Source organism: Leptonotus elevatus, chromosome 1, assembly GCF_054856555.1.
Source record: "Leptonotus elevatus isolate MCC_2025b chromosome 1, RoL_Lele_1.0, whole genome shotgun sequence".
In the NCBI taxonomy this organism is placed as follows: domain Eukaryota; kingdom Metazoa; phylum Chordata; class Actinopteri; order Syngnathiformes; family Syngnathidae; genus Leptonotus; species Leptonotus elevatus.
The window spans coordinates 10,043,544-10,069,354 of NC_141239.1; the positions used below are offsets into that span (position 1 = coordinate 10,043,544).

Below are 25,811 nucleotides of genomic sequence, written 5' to 3' on the forward strand. Positions count from 1 at the left end.
TCACCGACGGGTGTACTCACTTTTGTTGCCAGAGCCATTTTCAACAGTGAGAATATATAAGTTAAGCGGCAAAATCCAGCCGTTTTTATCCATCTCAGGGGGCGGCCATTTTGCCACTTGCTGTCGAGTGAAGATGACATCACAGATGCTGAGGTCTCAGGTAACAACCAATCACAGCTCAGCTTCAGAAAACTGGTGAGCTGTGATTGGTCATAGTCTGAGCCCTGAGCAATTGTGATGTCATCTTCAGTCGACAGCAAGTGGCAAAATGGCCGCCCCCTGAGATGGAGAAAAACGGCTGGATTTTGCAACAAAAATGTCATGTTTAGAAAATATCAATATATGTCATGTTGAAAATAGCTTGAGGGCAAATCTATTAACTATCCCGAAGGCTTAACTGTCTGAGAAGTGTTATAAAATCCCGCCTCTTCCCGACCAGTACAGGAGCCGTGCACATTACGTCACCTCAAGATTGAAGGTCTGGATGTTTTTAAGACGAGTGGAAAGAGGTTAGAAATTGTACATTTGAGTAAGCCTGGTTTTATTGCAGTGCAGATTCATTTCCGCTAATTAAACTGCTTAGTCAGCTCATCGTATTATTTATTTATTGCATCTTTCATGGCCTTTCAAAAAATGTTTTGGGGAAGAAGATTTGGGTTGGCGAAGTAAAGCGTAGTAACGAAGAAGGAACACGCAATTTAATTTTTTTATATTTATGACTTAGAAGCGCACAAAAATTTACTGTAATTATGACTTTAAGTGCCAGCATAGCAACTAAAGACAAATGTCGTAATATTGTGAGGAAAGAGTTATACTGCAAAAAAAATAAAGGTAACATTACGATAAAACAGTCATGTTAGGAGATTAATGTCATCAATTATTTTTATTTTTTGCAAAAAAGTGGTAAAAAGATGATAACAGTATATATTTAGGGAATAACTGTAATATGAAGACATACGTATTTGTTGTTATGGGAATAAAGTTACAAGATTAAACTTGCAACACGAGCAAAAAGTAAATGTTACAGGAATAAGTTGATCTGTATTATATATATATATATATATGTATATAAATATGTATTTTTTCAAGAACAAAAAAAATATTGATCAAACAGACGTAATGTGAGGACAAAAGTCTAAATGTTATGAGAAGAAAATTGTTAAATTACGGGAATAACGTATGAATCCAAGAATTCCATTTTTTTATCTTTTAAAAATGGCATAATGTGATGAGAAAAAAGCATATGAGGAAATACCTGTGATATGTGACAGAAGTGACAGAAGTTAAAAATATTACAAAAATAATTTGTTTTTAATTTGTTGCCATTTTTTCTCATTAGTGCCGCCATATTAATCTTTAGCAATTTTCACAGGTGTGCGTTGGAAACCTCTGCCATTTATTAAGTTTGACTCGGTGACATTTGACTTGGACAAACAATCATTCAAGTGTACTTTTTTTTTTTTTTTTTTGGGTTACAATGACCTAACAGACCTTTTTTGTCTTACATTACCATCAGTACGCAGCTGAAGAACGCTTCTTTTCCAGTCAGCACTCTTTTAAAGAGGACCAGGTAACAAGTCAGCGAAAGCTGCACACTCCTAATCAACAGGCTTTAGAGTCGATGGACTTGAGCGACAATTAAATCCCGACAAGACAAAAAAAAAACACACACACAAAAAAAAAGCACTCAAGAGGAATTACACTTTTTTTCCCATTTGAAAGTCATAATTAAAAACATTTCAAAAGAACACAAAATTAGCACAAACCCCACTTCTAAAACTATTAACATTTTTTTTTATTTTTTTTTTAAATCTAAACAATATTAAGAGCCATACAACATGTACTTATTTTTTGTTGTTTTGTTTAAATTTTACCCTCGGTAAACAAATAACACTGCTTAGACAACACTCTGGTTGGAGCTGTATGGCCTCCATGGCACACGACAAGGTGAGAAGAGCAAGCCTGGCTGTGCTTTCAAGGTACACAGGTATGTTGGTTTACCCACAACATTCATATGTCCGCCACCCTCATTTAGTTTCATCTAGTTTGACTAGTATCTGTACACGCACGCAATACTGCACATGCTCGACTCCGCTTTCAAAATGGCTGCCGTTCTCATTTCGATTCAAATTCAAGGTGCATGTCTTTTTTTGTGTAAACGATGAAATATGGCTGATTAATTCAAAGAAAAACAAAAGGAATAAAAGAAATGTTGGTCGCCTGGCGTACCAGAGGTGTACTTTGACTCGCGCAACGTCGCTCTTTGACCTTTTCTACGTCCGGTGAAGTGAATTACAACCAATCGAGTGCTGTGATTTACACGTACAGCGGTGAGAGGCACCAAGACGGCCTCTTGGCTCTCAGCTTTTGACATGGGAAGATGGCACGGGTCGCACGCTGGATGTTTTGACAGATGGCAGACCCTCCTCAGTCCCGTTTCTTGACATTCTGAAGTTTTATGTAAATAAAGGCTGAACTGTTTTGGCTTGGACGGTGCCAGCACACATTCATTTGATCTGGAAGAGGGGGAAACGAGAGATGCGGGATTAGAAACTATTTGGAAGGGGCACACACACACACCAAAAAAAAAAAAAAAATCCTTAAACCCCTTTTCACACTGCATTTAGCAAGGCATTTCTTTTAAAACATGGTGGTTGAAACAGCGGCAAAGTCTCCGTTTGTACTTTGTCATTGCGCGTTTCACAGTTGAGCGAGTGCAGTGTGAAAAGGGGTTTAGGGCTTGGGGTTAAATTTCAGCATGAAACTAAAATGCTTTATAACATTTACAGGTGAACTTACTTTGACTTTCTGTGCTCTTGAATGCAAATGTCCGTTTCGTTGCTTTTTGCACAACTTGCTGCTCTATAACAAGCAGCTGAATACCAAAAATTCACAAACAGGTGTTTGATCCATGAACGGCGCGATTGTCGTGTGCCTTTAAAAGGCGGGGCTTGGCAAGGGATGCTGGAGTCAGTGAATGTGAGTGTATAGGGTAGATGCCACGGAATTCCGACTTCCGGGTTTTACATATCAGCAGTTGATGGGTGAAAACCCGGAAGTGGGAAGTCCCGCCTCCTCCGTGGCTCATTGTTGGCTGACTGTTAACAAACTATATTTTTAGCCACTCTGCGTGTTGACTGACGCCGTCATTTGAGGCAGTTGGCATGTCGCCTAAGATCATGCATGTGTTTACTGTATTTTGTTACAAATTGTTCAGTAGATAGTTTTTCTTTTTTTTCCCCATCCTAATTTCCTTATGTTTTTTCTTTGCTACCATTCCGGAAACCCGGGCGCTAATTAGCGAACCGCGAGGCTTCCTGTGCTGTCTCCCTCTGTTGGTCATTTTTATGTTTCTCAGATGAGTTGTGACTATGAAGACACATTTCTTGTGTTTTTACATACTTGACCAATAAACCTGACTTTTTTTTTTTTTAACAGATATGCTGCTTTTAATATCGTGACATGACAACGACGATATATCGTGGCCGTTTTAATATCATGATATCATGATATTGCCAGTATCGTTACATACCTACTTGGCACACCTTGTAACATCACCACCAGGGCTGGACTGGCACAAAAAAAAAACGGCCCTTAGGCACGTCAGCCCGGCCCGACTCTTGCCTAACATGTAGTTCTGCCACTGATGTTTATTGAAGATATTTCAGTTTGCTATCTACATTCTAAAAACAGTTGGGTCAAAAAAATAACCCAACTATGGGTTCAAAATGGACTGATCCTCTACTTGAGTCGATTTGATCCAATTTTGAGTCAAGAAATGGGTCTTTCAGCATAAAACAACTCATAAATATTGGTCAGATACATTTTGTATAAAACAACCCAGAAAGTTGGGTTAATTGGACCCATTAAGTGAATCGGTCCATTTTTAATCCATAATTGAGCTACTTTTGACCCATTTGTTTTTAGAGTGTCGGGTCCAAATTTTTTGGGACCCAACTGTTTTTAGAGTGTATAATCGAAATGGATTAACGGATTGGTCCCTCTAAATTGTGGGTCAGTCTTTTGCGGTAAAATGTAGGAACATAATTATTAAAAAGCACTGCATTGGCCCCAAAAGAGGCCGGCCCACCGGGCATCTGCCCTGTCCGCCAGATGGCCAGTCCAGCCATGATCACCACAGAGAGACGTCCTTGGAAATTTTCATGGCGCAAACATCTGTCGTGAATTTTGTCATTCAGTTCCTTGTTAGGAGCACAGCAAGTTGTGCACAAAATACTGAAGCTGGACATTCAAAACTTTAGAAAAGGTCAAATTAAGTTGATGTTGCATATTGGGTTCATCCTGAAACTTCAGCCGAAAGCCAAACACCCCAAACTTTTCGTGAAGAGTGTAAGTGTGATGGATTTCAACGGAGACTCACTGTTTTTTGAGAGGAACTACATTTGAGTCAAGTACTTGTGACTACTCAGATGATCTGCAGATATTATTGGAATCTGGGGAAGGGTGAGAAAGCAGACACACGTGATCAAACTGGGAGCAACTCAAACACGAAACACATTTGCGTAGCCTCCCACACACACACACACACATTAACGCCATCCTGTCACTTTAAGAGAAGTTCTCAGCTGGAAAAACAAACAAACAAACAAACAAACAAACAAACAAACAAACAAACAAACAAACAAACAAAGATAGAGATGACAGTAGAAAAGCTATTAGGCTGCACTCGAGTGAAAGTCAGCGCATCTGGACAGCATGAAGAAGGGGAGAGCATTATTATTGTTATTATTATTATTATTATTATTATGAAGCCAGTGAAGGGTGAGTGAGTTGGCTCCCCCATGCAAATCTAAACCCTCCATGTTGTTGACCTGCACAACTCGACAGCATAATGCACAAAAAAGTGGCTCATCCTCAAACACGTCTTAATACAGACTCTGACTGGAATGCGCCCGTAAACAATATTAACACTGTTGGGCTGAAACATGGTAAAGCTGCGATTTACGTGCTGGAAGCTGCGGCGAAAAATGTAAAAATGAAAAATGAAAAATAAAAAAGAAGGGAAAAAAAGCCAAGCACCAAAGGGCACAGATAGTAGCTGTTGCACGAGCTGTGCGAATGGTGAATGTAGGGGAGAGGGGAGGGGGGGTCAAAACAAAACAAAACAACTACCTCATACATACCAATTGCATGTATTCGTTGGTAGTCAACTTTGATAAGGAAGAGTCCTCAAAATAGGAAAGGACAAAAACGGGAGTTACAACGAGGACACACATTCAAATGCAATACAATTTGTTTGTCAAGAAGGAAAGACGAGTTGTCCTCATGTACACAAGTTGGACTCGAGTGTAGGCCAACAAGAGGGAGTACCGCCTATTTCGCAACCCGCCCTTGATCGTCCATGTGTAGTGAGAGAGCGAGTGAACGAGAGAGAGAGAGAGAGAGAGAGAGAGAGAGAGAGAGAGAGAGAGAGAGGCGGTTGAGGTGCAAACCTGATTGGTGGAGGCAGTTGCGAAGGGAACGCTTGTGGCAGATGTGGTGGCTGCAGACATAGTGACTGGGGTACCACCGTGCATCATGGGAACTTTTTTGGGAGGGGAGAATCATGTAAGCAAAAATACACAGAGGAGCAGTGTAGCCACACACGTACGCACGCACACGCGCAACAGAAGGGGAAGACAGGAGAGGGCGAGACAGGAAGTTCTCGAGGGATTCGATTGAACGCAGCCCCTTTGGTTTCTCTGCCGTCAAAGCGTGAGTGAAATTTGAGGAATAAAATGGACGAGTGATTCCATCCAATTTCAGTTAAATTATTGAAAAATTAGTAAAAAAAAATAAAAGTAAGTGCTACTCGGCAGTAGTTTGCGCCATAATGTGGCGCTTTGATGAATTATCATCTGCATCAGAAAGAAACATTTTCGTTCAGAATTTGTTCTGGTCAATAACATTTTATATATCAAAAGTACTAGAGATATTCGTAGTCGGCATTGGTGAGTACTCAAATAAATTTGTGAGTAAATTAATATGAGGTCACCATTATTTCAGTGCTTTCGTCGGGCAGAATCCTCGTATCTCCAAAAGCACTAATTTTCCAAAAAAAAAGAAAAATGTCATCTCGCTTCAATAACCAAATTGCCTGCATTGTTCAAGTTGGTATTATACTTTACACAGTAGTCCTTCATTTATCGATGGGGTTACGTTCCAGAACCAAAAATCCAAATAAAAAGATCTGTGAAGTAACAACCATACATTTATTTATTATTTTAAAACTTCCCCAGACTCTTAATACCTTTTACAATAATCATCAACACTTCCAAAAAGAGCTGTCTGGATATTTTGCTTTGATAAACTTCAATAAAAAATAAATAAATAAATATATATATATATATATATATATATATAAATAGCCATGAATGATGCAAGAAAAAAAAATTCTGCCATGAATGATGAAAAAATAAAAATAAAATATGAGTTGACTAAACAGCATGACTGTAACGAGTGGCTGTAACTTAATCTGCAAGCAAAGCTCATGGGTTTCCTTCTGCAGTAAAACTAGAGCTATCATTTTTCAACAAAACAGGCCCATTAAAATGTTGCTAATCCATTTGTACTCATTATCGTCTAAAAATAACATAGACATTCAATCTTGAGGCAATTTAATGCTGCAAGGCTCCCACAGAGCGAGGGCGGGGCGGAGTTTAAATGATGCTTCTCAGACAATTCAAATGTCCAAGTAAGTTAATAGATTTGATAGCAAGCCATTCTCAACACTTTAACTCATTCACTGCCATTGACGGCTATAGATGTCAAAAATTCATTTTAACCATTTCTATTAGTTTAACATTTTTTCCCACTTTTTTTTTAACAAGAGTATGAAAACCTAGAAAAATAAAAAATAAAATGTTTGATTAATTGTGAGTTAACTATTGAAGTCATGCAATTAATTACAATTAAAAAAATAATCGCGTGATGCGATTAGAAAAAAAAGAAAAGATTATTAAAAATTAGGGGCATCAGTCGATTAAAATGTTTAATTGTAATTAATCGCATGACTTCACTAGTTAACTCACGATTAATCACAAATCTCAAAAAAATCTAGGTTAACAAAAGTGGGATTTTTTTTAAACTAATATAAATAGTTCAAATGATTTTTTTTTATAGTCTATAGCCGCCAATGGCAGTGAATGAGTTAAATTGATTAATAATAATTCGTAATAAATAAATAAACAAACAAAATGAATAAATAAATAAACAAGGGACATAGGGACTAACCAATACTATCCATTTTTGAAAAATATGAGATTGACCATATTTGGACATCCGGGGTTTCCACCCAACAGCGACGATATGTGGGCCGCCTCATCCTTTTTTCAAGTCACTTTGCGAGGACTACAACAGAAGTACAAATCATGTAAAAACTGAACAATTAAGTCGAGCGATATTTAGAAATAGAGTCATTGCGGCAGAGGTGATAAGATAAGGGGGACGGTTCAAATGGATCTCCCTCGGTGTTTAATGCTTTTAGACGTGTCTTCAAGTTAAAGCACTCTGAGGTGTGACCAGCCAGAAGTACGGTTGAGAACAAGCACGAGAGGGTTAAGTTGTCAAGCAGCACAGAGAAAACAGCAAAATAAAACATCACATAAAATGAATAAATGGGAATGACAAGGAAAATAAAACATTGAAATATTACTACTAATAATACTACTTTTCGTTTGCCACATTTAACTCACACAACTCAAGCTCAACTGGTTACATTTTGGTGCCACATGCGAGCCACAGACAGGAAGTCACACAAAACTGAAAAAGGAGAACTGGAACCTACCAATGCCGGCTGCAGGGGCCATGCACAATATTGAGCCTGCCCATCATGCAGTGCAACAGGAAGTAGATTGGATAGGGGGAAGAGAAATCAAAACAGCCCGTCACAAGGTTCGTTAGAGTGAGGGGGAGAGATAAGGTGGGGGAAGGTTAATATCTCTTGCTCAATCACGTTTTCAAGTATGGTGCAAGTAAATACCTAACATTATCAACATAGGCGTGAAGAAGGGCGAATGCGTGTGAAAGCCACACTCTGCAGCCTGTTAGATTACCATTAGATGTCATCACTTCCAGCATGTCAGCTCCACCAGAAGCCCCAGTCATTAAATATGAGGGATTACTCTCAATCAGCAAACTAGTACACCAATGGCTCGTTCACACGTGTTGCAACTGAAAATGATACGTTTTTACAAGCTCGTGAAAACGTACCCGGCCGGGTGTTTCGTTTCTACCAAGCGGGACGGTTCGGTTCAGTTCGATACATTGTGTTTTTTGTATTGCGCTACTGTCTACTGCTATTCACGGTGGACAAAAATCTAAAAATGAAATAATAATAATAATACTAACAATAATAATAATAATCATCTAAAAAAATAATAAGTAAAAAAATATGTATTGAATACTTTATACTACGCTACAATTTTCCGTTGTGTTACAATGTGACGTCTGCTATTCACGGCGGACAAAAAATCTAAAAATCTAATTTTAAGAATCTAAAATATCTAATCTTGCCTGAGAAAAAAAAAAAAAATTAAAAAATGCAATATTTTATATTGCGCTATTGTCGACTGATTGGTCGACAGAATTTTCCGTAGTGTTACAATGGATATACTGCTATTCACGGAGGGCAAAAATCTGAAAATAAAATAATATTACTAATAATAATACTACTACTACTAATAATAATGATAATCCTCTAAAATATCTTATCTTGCCTGAGAAAAAAAAATAAGTAAAAAAGAAATATTGAATATTTTATACTACGCTACAAATTTCCATTGTGTTACAATGTGACGTCTGCTATTCACGGTGGACAAAAAAATCTAAAAAATATAATAATAAGAATCTAACATCAATAAAATAATACAAATAAATAAATTAAATAAAATAAAAAACTGCGTTTTAAATTCAGCTTTTGCAATCACTTGGAATGAAAGAAAAAAAAATCAATGACTTTTACTTCTGCTATCATGCTTTTGAAGCATGTGATTTGTTTGCACACATAATCCCAGTTGTTTGGAAACTACAGCGTTCCCCCGCTATATCTTGGTTCATGGTTCGCGCCCCTGCTACTTAGGTACGGACATTTCGACAAAAATCTCTTCTTTGTTAGTGAATATATATATATATATATATATATATATATATATATATATGTGTGTGTGTTTGAAAAATAAAATTCATTCAAAAACTATACTGTGACGAACTGAAGTGAACCGTACCGCTTGGTGGAAGCACCCAGTTTACATGTGCTTGTAGAGAAAGGAGTAGGAATTTTGTGACTTCTTCTAAGTGGCAACGCAAAGCGAACAACGAGCTATCTATCTTTGTACCGTCCCTCCATCCAAAAGTAAAAAAAAATAAAAATTCACACGCATTGGATAGATGATCCACAATGTTATGAACAGCCATCTGTCCAACTCCAGCCAAGCGTGAGCCGGGTTAGGCCGTCCGGGCACGGTCCGGCTGATCAGAAGGCCAGCTTGCGGTTTGCATACCTGATGGGAGGAAAGCAGCCTGCTGCTGAAAGGGCATGCTGGCCAGGGCCTGTTGGTACTGGAGCATGCTGGTGTTAAACACAGCAGAGGCCCCGTTGGCTTTCTCCAGGGCTGCCCGCTTTGACAGGGGAGCCATGACACTGGGGGCGATACCCTGCCCAGCCAGATGAGCGCAGGTCAGTGACAGGGAGATAAGAGTGCGTGAAGGGAGAACAGATGAGTTGGAAAACAAAACAAAAACAAAAACAAAAAAGGTTAGAGCACATCATAGGAGTAGCATTACAACATACCTTGTGTGTACATCAACAATATGATCATATCAGTAGCAAGCAAGCAGCACTCGGACACATGTACTACACAAGCAGGAGCATGGTGCCTACTGGAGCTACTGGCTAATAAGCATTCATGAATTATCATCTTCACTGGGAATATTAACTTGCGGCTAACTAAATGCAACATAAGCAAGCATTAACAATTAAAGAACAACAATACAAGCTGCTAACAAGAGGTGGAAGCACAGAGAGAGAGAGGGAGGCTGCACTGCTAGCTCCATGATAAAACTGAAGAAGCCATGTTCAGTGATGGTTCACTCACAGACCCAAAGTCAAAAAAGGACTCAGGCCAAGGCGCAAAATATCTTGGACATGAGGCCCCGTTGAGGTCTGATGGGGTGACCCATCTCTTTTCCATCACCTGTTATGGTTTGTGATCCCCCCCCTGTAAGACTGTAAGACCTCTTAGCCCCACCTGACGTGCACTAGCGACACATTCATGCACACAGTTGATAGCTCCACAACAGTGAACACTTGGACGTAAGACATAAAGCCATGCTACCATCATAAAGGCTTCCCTAACCCTCACTAGCGTTTTTGTTAAAGACACCACAGGTGTTGAATTGATCGCGGCTCTTTGAAAATTCAAATTTGAGCTGCTTTATTGGCAGAGGCGGGCATTCCCTCAGCACTGACGTCTGTTTTGCTGATGAAAGACGACGTCGGACCTCTGAGTCCGTCACTGACGAGTGCCAGTTTCGCTGACAACTGACAGACACACACCGACCGCGTATTGCTATGATCACCAGCAGTGTCCACTTTATGCTTTGTTTCAAGTGAAATTAAAATGAAGTGAAATGCAGACGCACGCAAATCTGCAGCCTTTGTTTGAGTTTAATATTTTATTTGTGTGTATTTATAAGGGCTGTCAAAGTTAAAGCGTTAACTAAGCAATTAATCACACAAAATTATGGCATTAATCATGTATTAACGCAGACTAATCACACCATTAATTATGACCGCAAATGATGGATGGTTACGTTAAAATGTAGCACAAAAAAATAATAATAAATAAATAAAATAAAATGTAGCACAGGTTGTGTTTGAGCAATAAACATAACTACATGCATTAAAGTAAAGCATTTAATAAATGTTTGCGTATGATATTCAGAATATTTGTTCATGTCAAACTATCGGGGGTCATTTTTTTTGCATTTTAAATTATGCAAGGAATTAACTGATTAGAAAAAGAGGAGGATGAGGATGAATTTTGAAGAAGTCCTCATAACATTAAATGTCGAAAGAATTAACACATAACAGGTGCTCTTTATATTTGGCGGGCAATTAAAAACATAAATAAAAAGTCATTTTTTTTGCATTTTAAATTATGCAAGGAATTAACTGATTAGAAAAAGAGGAGGATGAGGATGAATTTTGAAGAAGTCCTCATAACATTAAATGTCGAAAGAATTAACACATAACAGGTGCTCTTTATATTTGGCGGGCAATTAAAAACATAAATAAAAAGCCTTATTAATTAAGTGATTCATCGTGATGAATCAAAAAGGACAGGAGAGAGAGAATGGAGAGAGTGAGAGAGACAGAAGAGAGAATGGAGAGAGAGAGAGAGAGAGAGAGAGAGAGAGAGAGAGAGAGAGAGAAGGAAGAGAAGCATTACTAACTGTGATGGACTTTTATTATCTTGAATTTATCTACTATTTTGATTATTTTGGTTTGAGTGAAAGACATGATTGTAAATATTGATTGTTAATGCTATGAATACTATTACTATCTTTGTTTTAGTTTTCACGGTACGTGGCGTGATTCTTTACCGGAGTAGATACACTGCTCGTGCTGCGAACAATTGTGTTGTAGTAAGAACTAATAGAAAAAAATATTTAAAAAAATACAAATGTGTCGTTCCTAAAATAGTGGCGACGAACTGTCATTTAGCAATAACGATAACGGACAGGCAGACTGACGATTACAGTTTGTCTCGGCTTGAAATGACGACGATTGACGACGATGAACGCGCGGCCGCTGACAAAATGCGAACCGGTAAAATTAACTGCCGCGCCCACCGCTGCTCATTTGGAATCCCGCCCCCACCCATTCCCTAAATGGAAGAGCCGCAGTCATTTCATCGCACACATGAAAGACAGAAGGAAAAAAGACATTTGCACTGAGACAGAGACAACCAAATAGAATTAGTTAAAACACTGCTCTACAACAAAGCCACATGCCAAGCTAAAAGGTGAAAGGTCATAGTACCAGGTCAAAGGTTGCGTCGAGGGGTCGCTTCAGTGATTTGACAGCCGACTGAGTCTTAATTAGCAGGCAGCGAGCACATGATGGCAATGGGCCAATGGGGTTCAAGCGCATTAACATAAACCAGCAAGCAGAGGTGCATCATGGGGGCAGCAGTGCAGTTTGGGTATAGGTGAGAAAAAAAAACAAATAAAAAAACAAATCATTGGAATGCATTTTTTTACAAGGGGATTACAGGACTAAGGCATGCACAATGTGGATACTAGCTCTACTGCTCAACGGTTACATGATCATCGTGATACTACATACAGTGCTACTAGTCTACATTAGTTAACGTCACACACAAATGGATGGACGTAGCAATGAAAACATTGTTCACTCGTTTATGAACAGAATACAGTGAACCCCCCCGCAATATCGCAGTTCATCGTTTACATCCTGGCTGAATAGAACATTTTGACAATGTATTTTTTACTAGGGAGGGGCCAAGATTGGGCTGACATGCGGCCTCTTGTGGCCGTTTTAACATCAGGAGCTACAAATCAGAAAAATTGCCATTAATTTCATGGAATTGTAAAGGAAAATTTCAATATATAATATTTAATCAGGGTTTGTTTTATGTGTTAGTTGTACAGTTCTTTACAGGTCACGGCACCAATTAAAAGATTCTGAATGAACCCCTGCCCGGTCCTTTTATCTTTCATGCTCGCGATATGATATTAACAGTAACGACTGACTGCATATTCTCATTTGAACTTATTTACTGGATGCCAGAAAGATCGAGTACACAGCTGTGGAGCCTTTTTCTCTTAATATGCGGAAAAAGGTCTAATCTGTCCAAAATGGAAACCATTTTGGACAGATTAGACCTTTTTCTACTCCTTATACTGTTCAGTCTAGTCCATGTGAAAATGTGTGACATGATGGTCTTAACTGGTTTCATCTTGATAAGTGTGCGCCAGAGTGCAAATCGATAGGAAGAATACTTTAAAAGTGCATTTTTAATAAGTCTGTTTGTTTAATAAGTTTAAATCAGAGCCATTGTCGTTTTAGACAATTTTGACTGATCTTAGAAGACCTGCAGAATATTATATTTTCTGACAATATAAGTGCTAAAACTAATAAAAGCAAGACTTTTTTCTTCTTCAGGAAAAAAAGCTTGTTTCTAGTTGTTTTCCATTCTTTAGTAATTTGCAATATAACATGGGTCAGTTTTATCAAAAACACCGTTTTTTTTTAAATAAAAAGTGGAAAAAATGTGCTTTAAAACATTTCTCTGTATCACGAGCTAGCTATTGTGAGTCGGTCTACAATTTTTTTTCTTTCTGGAACATATTACCCGCAATAAATGGGGGTTCACTGTAGTACATCTGAGGAGTTTTCACTGTGGAGATCCGAGTCAAAGTCACTTTGCAATGATTCACTTCCAGCTCAGCTGCGCTACATCAACAATAGCACATAAATAATAATAAAAACACAATAACCAGAAGACAAGTGCCTGTGCTAGTGCCAATTGCTAAAAGACAGAACTTGAATCACAATAAAACCCGTTTATAATGTCAAGAAGTAGGAACAGGAAGCTCTTTCTTTCCGTTTGTGGGCGAGGATCTCATCATACTGTTTGACCCAAGCCAACATTAAATGAAAACTGGACCTTACGCACATTTAATCCGTCAACGTGGCCACATACGGCAGGATGATTGCTCACCATGGCAGCGGCGGCTGAGGCCTGGTTCACCTGGTGCTGGGTGGCCTTAATTTTAGCCTGCAGGTGCGCCGGCGGGTGGAAGTACTTGCACTTCTCGCGGGAGCACCGCCCCTTGATGTAGTCCATGCACACGGTGACGGTGTTGTCGTTCGTGTCGATCATGGTGCTGTCCGCCGGGTGGGCAAAGCGGCAGTCGTCCTCCCCCCGGGAGCAGTTACCCCTTTGGTACTCGCGACACACCTAAAGCCGGAGACACAGCGGTAAGTATTTACACTTAGGAGTTTAAAATCGTTCTGTGATTGTAAAAAACATAAACATAAATAATATTGAGTATACTGCACAACAAAACATAGTAAAATAATGTAAAGAAATACACTGGTAAAGTGTCATTAGAACGCCTCATTGTTTGCCACAAGTGCACATGGCATGCAGAGAAAGGTGGGATAAAGAGGGAATTTGGGGGATGGGGGAATTTTATTTATTTTATTTTAAGTCAGACTGCCAGTGTGTGGACTCGGGCTTTCTGCTGGGTTGTGGCCACTTTAGAGCGCCTCGTTGTTGGGGTGCGAAAAAAAACCATACAGTGTATATTCCAGCCACCAGAAACTTTATGTGGTTATATTTCAAAAACGTGTAGACAGAAAAAAGATGCTTCCATTTTTCCAGGTTGTAGAAGTGGCAAAAAAAAAAAAAAGTACTAAAATAAAAAAAAAGAAATTAAGTTAGCGAATTACATTCCAGTTCGTCTTTCTTTCTTTTCTTTATATTTAATACAGAGCAGGGATTCAAATGCAAATGGTTCTTGGTATGCAAGCCACCATTTTTTGCTCTCATAAAAACAGCACAAATCGCGCTGCTTTTTATGTTTATGCAGATTAAGTATGAGTCATCAAGGCTTTTATCTGTCTCTGTGGATGGTGCATGGTTCAAAAAACAATAAGGTTAAAAATGGATGAGACCTGCAGTGTTTTAACCAGAAAAAAAGGTTTCATGTGATCATGTCCCTCCATATAGATGTGTACGGTTACATTAGCGTTGAGCAGTGATTCCCAATCTCTATGCTGCGGCACATTAGTGTAAATCTGAAATGAAGCAAGTTCACTTACTTGGTCCGAGAATTATGCTTTATTTACCACACATATATTTATTCATACAGCAGCTATGCCAACCACATAAAAAGACAGGTAGAGCAATTCAATGCGCTACCACTAGAGGGCGGTAGGTATGGTTAATCTGTGCCACCTGATGTTATTCAAACACTTTATTTATCCAGTTTGGGAAATGTAATTGTTGTAATTAGCGCACAACCAAGACAGTACACACAAAAACAAGGAGCGGCAATTATATATTAAAATAAATAATATATTATAAAATGACATATATTGTAAGTGTAGACTAAAAGCTTGGTTTTCAACTAAACAGCCCAGATTGCATACTAAGTAAGCATATTGGTGACTGCCTGATCATTTTTTGTGACATTTTTGTTTGGTGGCCAATTTCTGTAGTTCACATATGAGACAGCGGGGGGCAGCACAATCCAAGTTGTGCCTAACTGGTATTTTTGAGTAAATAAAATAGACAACAATCAACATGTGTAGTTTGTAGCATGTTTTAATTAAAACAAATGCTCAAAGTGCACATGTGGATACATGATTGATGATGTCAATACTTGCAAGCATTTATAGTACTCTTTCATCATTTCCATGAAGATAAATGTGATTTGCATGCATAATGATGTATCTGCTGCAGATTTGAACTGATGAAATACAAGACTAAAATGTCTCTTGATAGTTTCTACTGTGAAAACCACATTTGTCGTTAATATAAAGATGGATTGGGATTCAGTTGTCGACCTTATTTTTCCTACTAAAAAAAACAATTGCTTCAGGAAGAGTGTTCGTGACATTTCTGAAGTCGAAGGCTGCAGTTACCTCAAGTCTGTCTGTTCTCAGCAGTTTCTGGGCTGCGGCGGCAGCGTTGGGGACTTGGCCGACGGCGGGGCTGGAGGCCATGAGGAGCTGGGTGCTGGGCAGGATCTCCTGGGGCATCAGGCCCGGTGACACGGGGCTCAGGTAGGGATTAAAGGCCGCGGCTGCGGCCGCGGCGTTGGCGTTGGCGGCCAGGCCGGGCGCCACCGAGAACATGGGCTGGAGGACGGAGGAATGGAGCTTTGGGTAAACAAAACAGATATTGTTGTTTGGACAATAAAGCAGAAGATCCAATCTGCTGCAGAGATAATAAATGAGCTGCATTGTCTCCACTTTCACAAGTCTGCAGTCTCACCGGGAGATGAAACTGTGCTGGGTTCGTGCGCGTACTGTGTGCTTTTTGAACATAACATCATAATAGATGATAAAATACTCAGCACTTGTATTCCATATTCAAAAAGGAGTATAATAATAATAATAATAATAATAATAATAATAATAATAATAATAATAATAAATACGAGTATTAATAATATGATATATGTACGTGGCATTTATGACATGACAAAGCTGGTGTAGCATAAAGATCAGAAAGCACATAACAAAAAACTACTGGTAATAAATAATCCGTTTTTTATTGTTTATACATATATATTTTATGTTTTAGCCCCTCACTTGAACTGTTCCACAGACTCAAAAACACAATCTTTATGGATTCTGTTCATTTTTGGGGTTATATTTCACACACAAATTACTGGTATAACTCCACTCTCAATCGCCAGGCCTGGGCCAATTGGAGGGACGGGACCGTTCCCGGTGGGCCGTCCTATAGTTTAGGCCGTGAATCGGCCGCAGCAGCCCACACACTCATTTTGAAATCAGCCCGGAAATAAAGAGTATCCATGTCATCTTAAAATGACTGTATCATCGTCAATCACCTGCAACTGCAACACTGCCTACATATGCAATAAGTTATATATAGCACTGACGGCATGCCTTTGTTACTAAGGGGTGTCACCAAGTCACATTAATTTAATACCAATAGTAGCAAAACTTGAATCCACAAATAGAAACAATAATACTGTAACCATAGTAAACCTTGTCTGTACAAAAATAACACATAAAAGAGGCAAAACACAATCACAAGTGTTACGAGTAACAGCAACAAAGCATGATGGGAAAGCCTCCTACGATTACCGTTGCTCTCTTCAAGTTAGCGTCAGTCAGCTCAGTAGTGCACCAGAAGTGGTGAGAAATTACAGGTTTCAAAATAAGAGTACTAACAGGAAGTACAGCGTAAGCTTCGTTAACCTTGCTGGTTTAACTTCATTCGGTAAGTGTGTCTTGTTAAGTGTAAAATGTCTTATCCCATTTAATGTACATTTGCTTATTGGTCTCTTTTTGTCCTTTTTTTTGGCCCCATTTTATGTTCAAATAATTGTTCAAATAAACAATGATCATGCTCTTATGAGAGCAATCAATTCAATTTTACATTGATACACAAACTGTCAAATTGTGTATTTTCATTCAAACGTGAACGAGGACCGGTCTGAGCCCTGAAACTCCAGGGCTGAAAATGAGTCCCAGTCCGGCCCTAAACTACTTTTTTTTTTTTTTTTAAATATCTTGGATAATCATAATTGATTAACTTTACTCATATGCTTTCTCGAATCAGCGAATTGTAACAATTTTTCACTGCAAGATGTGTGAGTGGGTGTGATCCAGATGTGTGTGACTTTGTGGATTACCCTAATTGCTGAAAAAGATCGGATTTTAAAATGTTCTTAATTAATGAATTAGTAATGAATAAGGTAAGTAATGAATAGGGTTAGAGTTAACATTTTTTTTAGTTCCTTACTTGATTTGAACCACTGCTGATTACTGCCATGTAAAAAAAAGTGTCATCTTGGGATAAAAATAAATAAATAAAATAATAATAATAATAATAATAATAATAAAATAAGATAATTGAGACAGTTCAAATGTGGTTATCTTTAATATTCTTCACCGCATTGCATTGCAGAGGTATTGGAACGCGACTCTCTTTCAGCAGATACCGAAAATCGAGTGACTTGGACTCGGGTACAAAAAAAATGTGATCGGGACTTAGCGGTAAGTAGTTTTTGCCCCAAATTTCTACACAGTAACTAAAATGCTGTCTAAGACCTTTTTAAGCAGATAATCATCTCATTTCTAAATTAAGCTTCTCGATTTACTTTAAATGACACCACGATACCACTAGATGGCGTAAAAGCTCTACTTTTACTGCTTTGGCCTGAGCTCAAAACCAGCTAAGACTTGACCTTAGGGCTGCAATAATCAATCATGAAACGCAACCAATTTGATAAAAAAAGAATCTCTGCACTGAAGCTTCACAGGGATCATTTTGCCCACACAGGGTAACGTTACTGCTGTCACACGACGCACCCGCCACTCTGTGTTGAAATAAGTTGTAGCATGGCAGTGAGCCAGGAGGAAAGAGTGGGTAAAAGACAAAGAATGTCTTAAGTCTGGGATCATTTCATACTCAACAGGGACAGATAAAGTGCAATATGTACCACAAAAGCACGTCTACAATCGGCAACACAACGTAAACGCATGTTAGCTAACAATATCGCTAGTTAGCCTGTAATGCTGAGTCATGCCGAGTCAAAACTCAACAAGCAGACTGTTAGCACTCTCGTTCGCTGACACCTATATCACTCACCAGGCCAGGCCTTTTAAAGTCATACACATTCAAAGTCGCAGATACTACTACGGAGGAATGACCTGCAACTCACATGTGCACATTTTGAACTGATTGCTCTATTAACCCACGGGATAATCAGGAGAATACTAAATTTTGAATTAAATTTCATGTACTTGTTGATAGTGCGCCGTGTTTGCGGGTGTCTTCTCACCATAGGCGATAGCTGCGTGGCAGGCATCATGGCATTGGCAAGCTGCATCTGCTGGGCTAGCATGACCATGTTCTTCTGCTGGATCAGGTTGTTTCTGCCATTGATCTCCAGCTGGTTCTTTAGGTGCGCAGGAGGATGCAGGTATTTGCAGTTCTCTCTGGAACAGCGGCCCTGGAAGAGGAAGGACGAGGGTTGCCCTTATCTTATCTGTATTTATTGACAATTAAAAGGTGAAACCGCTCACGTTTAAGTTGTAACTGTGTCTCAGTTTACATTACAAATCCCTCAATATGAACCGAGGAAGTCTATTGCCAGCGTGTGCAATTAATGTCATGTAACACGCAGATCTGTTATGTTGTTTATGTTTGCAAGATTGTATTCATTCAAGTGCACCAGTGCTCAGAAATGAAACTTACTGTAGCTCAATGTGAGCTAACTTTTTACAACCTACCTATAAAGGAATCTGAGGGTCACACTGGACAAAAAAAATAAATAAAATATTGACAATAAAGACAGGAATGGAGTCATTCTTGTAATATTTGACCTTCATTCTTGCACTACCATTTTTTCTCTCCAATGTGGCTTTGATACTGGTCAGCACGGTAAACTAGTTGTTAGCACGTCTGCCTCACAGAAAAGAGGTCTGACAGGCCTCTAAGTGTAGTTTCCACGTTCTCCCAGTGCTTGTGTGGATTTCCTCTTAAGTTCGTCACCTTCCTCCAAAATATGCAAGTTACATTTAATGAAGACTCCAAAATTGTCCAAAGTTGTGAACCACTGAATGTGAGTGTTTGCTTATATGAGCCATGTCACCGTGAGAAACTACACTTCGAAGGTTACCACCAATTATTATTTGGAGTGAGCGAGCGAGAAAGCAGGAGCTAGCGGTGAGTGGCTAGCAAGAACTCGCTGGGTCGGCTAACAAAAGAGGCTGGAGTGGCTAACAGGAGCGGCTAGCGGGAGAAGCTAACAACATCTAGCGAGAACAAACCAGAGAGAAACAAGCGAATCACTGGTCTAAGCGACGACCACCGACACAAGGTAAGCAGCGGCAAACCCACTGACTCTGACACTAGTTGCAAGCACTAGCTACATTCGCAAAGTTCTTCTCCTTCAAGTAACCGTAGCAAAAAAGATGGCGGCAAAACATGACAGCCTCTGTATTGCACGGTGCGACTTACCTAATAAATGTACGTTGATGTGATAGAACATATTGCGTTGCATATTATTAAAACTAATAGTGTTTTGTTTTTTTATTAGTGAATTATTAGTTCACCACTAGATGGTGCTAAATAATACACACTGCCCCTTAGCGCACATCACCGTTTGTTGGCAGTGCATGTTAAGCTAAATATTGAATTTAACTCAAAAGTTCTTCTCTGTTAACCAGGTCTATATTGTTTAAATGCCGGTAAGATTGTGACGTGGTCCTTGGAAAAGTGGTCCCCGGACCCAAAATGTTTGAGATCCCATAGGTCTGGTCAAACACTACTAATTAACAGTCTGCTATTCCTGTCACTTAGTCCCGGGAGGTCATGATTGACGCTACACTTTTCCTGACCCAATCCCAATATATCATCCAATACGAAACCGTCCCTACACGGTTGCACTTTATAACCCTACACCCGTCGAACACTTTGAATAATTATCTAATATAGGGATCCTTTATGCACTCTGGGGGGAGGAGCCCAAACACAAAAGCCATTAACGCATGCGTTCAGGGTCATGCAACAGGTGGACTGAGCGCACACGACGACACATCACGTGACATAAAGGCCAAAACAGACAAACAGCATTTGGAATAGACAGACAGGCCCTATGGGGGGTTCGAGTTGACCTCACTGAGCAGCCCCCACTGGGAGACATCTCAGTATCCTGTCATGACTTCACTCTCCTTTACTTTCACTCATACTGGATTACCAGACAGGTGCAAGGGTGAGAGGAGTGGGGTCAGGGCTAAGGAGTGTACTTAGATTGCAGGGGGTCCACTTAGTGTGAAGTTGCTGTCTCAAGTTGTTATTGGATCTCGTCGAGACCGAGATGCACAAGTCTGTCTATATATAGCGCTGGAATAGAAAGCGTATATGCAGGCGCATCTCAACAAATTCAAAGTACTTTTGTTTTTTCAATTCAATTCCAAAAGTGAAACTCATAAGCTCATTAGAAATATGTCGCAGAAAGACAATTACTACATCATTTCTATATCAGGGTCTTACATTAAGCCTTTTTTTGAGCCAAATTGTTGTAAGTTTGAATCTATGCATGCCAGATTCATTAACATACTAAAAGTGGTCAATGTCAATGGTAAATTTAAACTGAGCCACAGAATTATACTCGCTAGGGTTGAAAAGTGACTATTAAGTGCATGTCTTCTAATAGGACTCGCTCAGAGAATGACAGTGGCATGCAGCGAGGGTGATGGGGGCAGGATGTGAGACGGATCATGTTACGATCACCCTGTATGACCCAACACGTTGAGACAAAAAAAAAAAAAAAAAAACACACCAAGAAAAGAAGAATTCCAAGCCTTCCACAGTGATCTTTGTCCAACATAAAGACATGTTCGACAGTGGTTCCACTGTCTGGAATAAAATCTGACTGAACTGTGCACAGGATTAATCAAAACATGATGCTCTACTACACATACACATAAATCTAAACATCAAAATTACGAAGAGCAGCAGAGCAGGTAGGCATGCCGACATTTGACAGCTCTCGGCAGCAGCGGCAGCAGTCTCATGCTGTCATTATAAGCCACTGTGAGTCTTCTAATGCTTTCTTGCATCGCGCGTGGGCAGGATAGGAAGATGTACAATACGCTCTAAAGAGCGACTTAGAGCACATAGTAAACTTACGACAACATATTTGCTTTAGTGTACAGTTTCCGACGCTGCCTGTAGATGTGCTTGTCATCAGACATGTCACATGTTATTTCACTGCACACACTGAGTGCACTGCCACCCAGATGAAAGTCAGGAAATATATTTTGTCTTCTCGACTTCTGATGATCATTATTTTATCTTTTTAGCTTTGTGTTTTATATCAAAATTAGGAGATGCTGTAGTCAACTATATGAACTAGGGGTGTTAGAAAAAATCAATTTGGCAATATATCGCGATATTACAGCGCACAATTTTCGAATCAATTCGATATGCGGCCGAATTGATTTTTAAACATCAATTTTTTTTATGGGAATATTCAACAAAACGTCTTACTTAGGGTTAGGATTCACACATTAAGCGTGGAAGAATGTTATATTAATGGAACATTAAGCCTTAATATTTTGTTTCAGAAACATGAAACAGACTGCTACCTGTTTGCTAAATGCAGTGGCTCAGTTATAAGCCTGAATTTTCAGATAAATAAATACATTTTCTTACAAATCTTACAGAGTACATGTACAAGTTTACTGAATGAATTAACTAAATTTGAGTAAAAAAAATAAAATCGCAACAATCAATTTATAGATTCGCATCGGGATTAATCGGTATAGAATCAAATTGTGATTTATGAATCGTGATACGAATCGAATCGCCAGGTACTAGGCAATTCACACCCCTAATATGGACTAACATTTACCATAGATCCGGGATAGACGATCTACTTTATGTATTTATTTTTTAACAAACCCCCCAAAATTATTCAAAAAACACTGATGAACATTCAATTAATTAATTATTCAATTAATTAAAAACGCTCAATTGAAAGCAAGAAATATTATTTTATAGTATGTTCAAAGCAATTATTTATTAGAGAATGGGCAATTCCAAAACTAATATTCATATATTTTTCATTTTATTATTAATATTTTGCAGGTAAAGTCCGCAAGAGAGACTTATGTCAGCAATACTTTCCGTCGCATGATATCGTCAGTTAGGAAAAGTTGAGTCGAATTCAGTGAAAGTTGGCTGTACTGTCCGATGTTCATCTCTTCTTGACCCGATGATGTAATCCAACAAAGGTTAAGGAAAGATATAGAGGTTAGGAGATTCGACTTTTTGAAGAGGTTCTTAAAACAGTACTGCCCGACACAACGCAAGTAGGCCCACTTTTCTTTTCTTTTTTTGCGGATTTGGAATGCTATGCAGGACAAACATAGTACTGCATCAACTAAATAATATGAATATTTTGAGTGAGTTTGTGAAAAAATGCACAAAATGAGTTCTTTATGTGCCGTTTTTGAATGGTAATTTATTTTTGCAAGAGAGCCCTTTGCACAGAAAAAAATAATAATTTGGTAATTTTGTTTGCTTCAAACCCTTTGTTGTTGGGCTGTACCACTGACATTAACTCATTCACTGCCATTGACGACTATAGACATCAAAAATTCATGTGAACTATTTCTATTAGTTTAACATTTTTCTTCATTTCATTAATTTTTTTATGAAAACCTAGATTTTTTATTGTACATTTATAACAGATATAAAATTATCATGCGATTCATTACGATTAAACTCCCCTTATTTTTTTTAAATTAGGCCTTTCAGGCAATACATTTTTTAATTGTAATTAATCACATGACTTCACTTGTTAACTAACAATTAATCACAAATTTTATATCTGTTCTAAATTTACAATAATTTTTTTCTCAGTTTTCATACTCTTGTTAACAAAAGTGGAAAAAAACGTTAGACTAATAGAAATTGTTAAAATTAATTTTTGACGTCTATAGCCGTCAATGGCAGTAAATGAGTTAAAAGTAAGAAAATAAATAATAAATCATAAAATGAAAGTGCAACTGGCAGAAGCATTAACATTAGCATTAGCGGAGGGGATGCAGCCACATTAACGCAGCAGGCTGAAAGCTGGCTCACGTCAGGGAAATGTTAGAACTCGGGTCACTGCAGCCGAGAGGGAACGCAGAGGTGATTCAAAGAAGAAAGGGGAGCAGGATGAGGAGGAGGAAGAGGAGGGAGAGGACATCAGCCTTTCCTCCATGTTTGCGGCTGTTCGTCTGATCGCGACGTCAACAGCCTCGCAGCTCGAGACGGTATCCACGGCAACAGAGCAGCCAGACAACTATATCATAGTGATTCCTTGAATTGTTTTGATAACTGAGTTGCACAGGAGCTTGACAAAGGAAATACTGATAACAAACTGCCCCGCAGTAAGGACTGGTCCATGAGTAGGCCTCCTGCGTTCCTTTTTAATCACAGTGTTGTTCACATTCACATTAGAGAAGAGAAAATGCTCGTGTTAATACAATTACTTATCGACCCAGATAAAAAAAAAAAAGGTAATTAGAATTTGCTTGCAAACAAAATGCTGGATTTAGTCTCGGAAGCCAAAGAGAGTAAGTCAACAAAATAAAAAAAAAACGTATGATAAAATTAACTGGTTTGGCGTCACTATGTGACAAGAAAAAAGTCAACAAAGAACAGACTAGTCAGAATATAACAACCTATCATAGTCCCTTTGTTTACCTCAAATGCAATTTGCGTCAGTCTTCCACTTCAAATCACTGAACGCAAGATATTTTGATTTCGATTGAGACAACAATATTAAGAAGGTTTTCCTGATTTCCACCCCTGATTTTTAGTTGTTGGCAACGAAAGAAAGTGAAGAGTAGAGTGATAAAGCATTACAGGTAGTTTCAATTTTGGTTGTTTTATTCATTTTTTCCTTTCGGGCACATTATTACAGGCTACATCGATCACATAATATCATTTGCAACATTGATATCCGAAAAAAGGGCTGACAGGTAGAAGCCATGGCTTATTTTCATATACATTTTGTATGTTTTATATTATATATAACTAATTTTCCAGTATTGGATTGGGCATTGTGTACAAAGATTAAAAGTGCAAATATCTCTGGCATCTTATTCCCTGAATTTTCTTTTAAACCGATTAAGTACCAAAATAAGAACATACCATGGTGAACGCCGTTATCCTGGTCACGTGATCGTGATGACGTATCCCGTGCGTAAACGAAAGCCGTGGTCATATATGCGTGTTTTAAATGTATAATTTGTAAAAAAAAATTGACTGCACATTCCTAGAAATAAAACTTCAAATCGAAAACATTTAGTGTTATAGTAACACTCCATTACGAATAAGTCATGCTACCAATGTAGCAACCGTGCACTTTTCATACTGTTCACGCTAGTTGGGGGCGTGGCTTTGGTCAGAGTTTTGTGGTGGGAGAGATTAGTGAAGTGAGGCCACATTCAAATCTTGCCAGCAGTTTGAAAATGACAAACTCCCATTTTAATTGGCCATTAAATTACATATTTATATATTTTTCTGCTATCATTGCAAAACTTGTATTCTCCATATTTGATTATGCATCAACTAACTAAAAAAAAAGTATTCAATTATTATTATTATTAAATCATTTAAATTGGAACAATTTTAAAATATAAATAGACATGTAAGGCAACAATGTCAGCACAACAAAGCGAGAAAGTTGTTCAAAATAATTAGTTTTAACTTGTATTTTAAGGAAAATACAAGGTACAATTAGTTAATCTGTCTACTCCAGCGATGGGCACACTCTGTCCTCGAGGGCCACAGCTCCGCAGGTTTTGGATGTTTCCCTTCTCCAACACAGCCTGATAACGATCCTGTTGATTGGTATCAGCTGCGTTAGAGCAGGGAAACATCCAAAGCCTGCAGGACTTCGGCCCTTGAGGACCGAGTTTGCCCATTACTGGTCTACTCTTATTTATTTGTTGTGAAATGGCGGGAAAGCCGAAAACAAGAAGAAAAAAAAGTCACAAAAAAAAAAAAAAAGACACAATTTAAAATGTAATCGGTATTTTTTTTTTTTGGAGTACACCTAACTTTTTTTTAATTTTTTACAGTGTACCTAGTTTAAAAACATCATACTGTAATGTCATCCTTATTACGTTTAAAATGAATGCCATAACATCTCGACTAATTTTTTCTATCACGATTCCATTCATCCAACATTTCGTTTTCGTTTGTGCTATTTTTGTCTCATTTGAAGGCCTTGAGAAGCGCCATACTCTCACTCTTGGTAACCTCGGTTTAATAGTTGGCACATACTTAGTGGTGTTCCACTCCAGTCCTTTAGGTGGTAGTAATCCACTTTAGAAACCAATTGAGAAATTTGTAAGATGGTTCTGCCTTGGGTGGCGCTTAACATTTGGAAGTCTCGGCATTGCTGTGAGCTTTACCAGGCCTTGCTTGGCATGACTATAGTGAGGAATGTTGTCATATAGACACGGAGGGTCTGTTCTGTTCACCCCCCCGTTGAGATAAAACTTGCCA

General features: G+C 38.6%; 1 protein-coding gene across 23 annotated transcripts in view; it reads right to left on the reverse strand.

Moving 5' to 3' along the window:
- Positions 1–206: 206 nt before the first annotated feature.
- Positions 207–25,811, reverse strand: part of mbnl1 (muscleblind-like splicing regulator 1) — an 82,605-nt gene continuing 57,000 nt past the window's right edge. For 7 of the 23 annotated variants that reach the window (XM_086073701.1, XM_086073693.1, XM_086073710.1 and 4 more), the window contains 10 exons: positions 18,577–18,747; positions 15,680–15,916; positions 13,749–13,988; positions 12,044–12,097; positions 9,501–9,654; positions 7,787–7,822; positions 5,454–5,545; positions 5,145–5,189; positions 4,382–4,454; positions 207–2,516 (listed from right to left, as the gene is read on the reverse strand). In XM_086073701.1, the coding sequence (XP_085929827.1) occupies positions 4,398–4,454; positions 5,145–5,189; positions 5,454–5,545; positions 7,787–7,822; positions 9,501–9,654; positions 12,044–12,097; positions 13,749–13,988; positions 15,680–15,916; positions 18,577–18,747 (1,086 nt within the window). In that variant the 3' untranslated portion in view covers positions 207–2,516; positions 4,382–4,397. The remainder of the gene's footprint in view (positions 2,517–4,381; positions 4,455–5,144; positions 5,190–5,453; positions 5,546–7,786; positions 7,823–9,500; positions 9,655–12,043; positions 12,098–13,748; positions 13,989–15,679; positions 15,917–18,576; positions 18,748–25,811) is intronic. The other 16 variants (XM_086073755.1, XM_086073745.1, XM_086073797.1 and 13 more) reach the window with 16 other exon arrangements.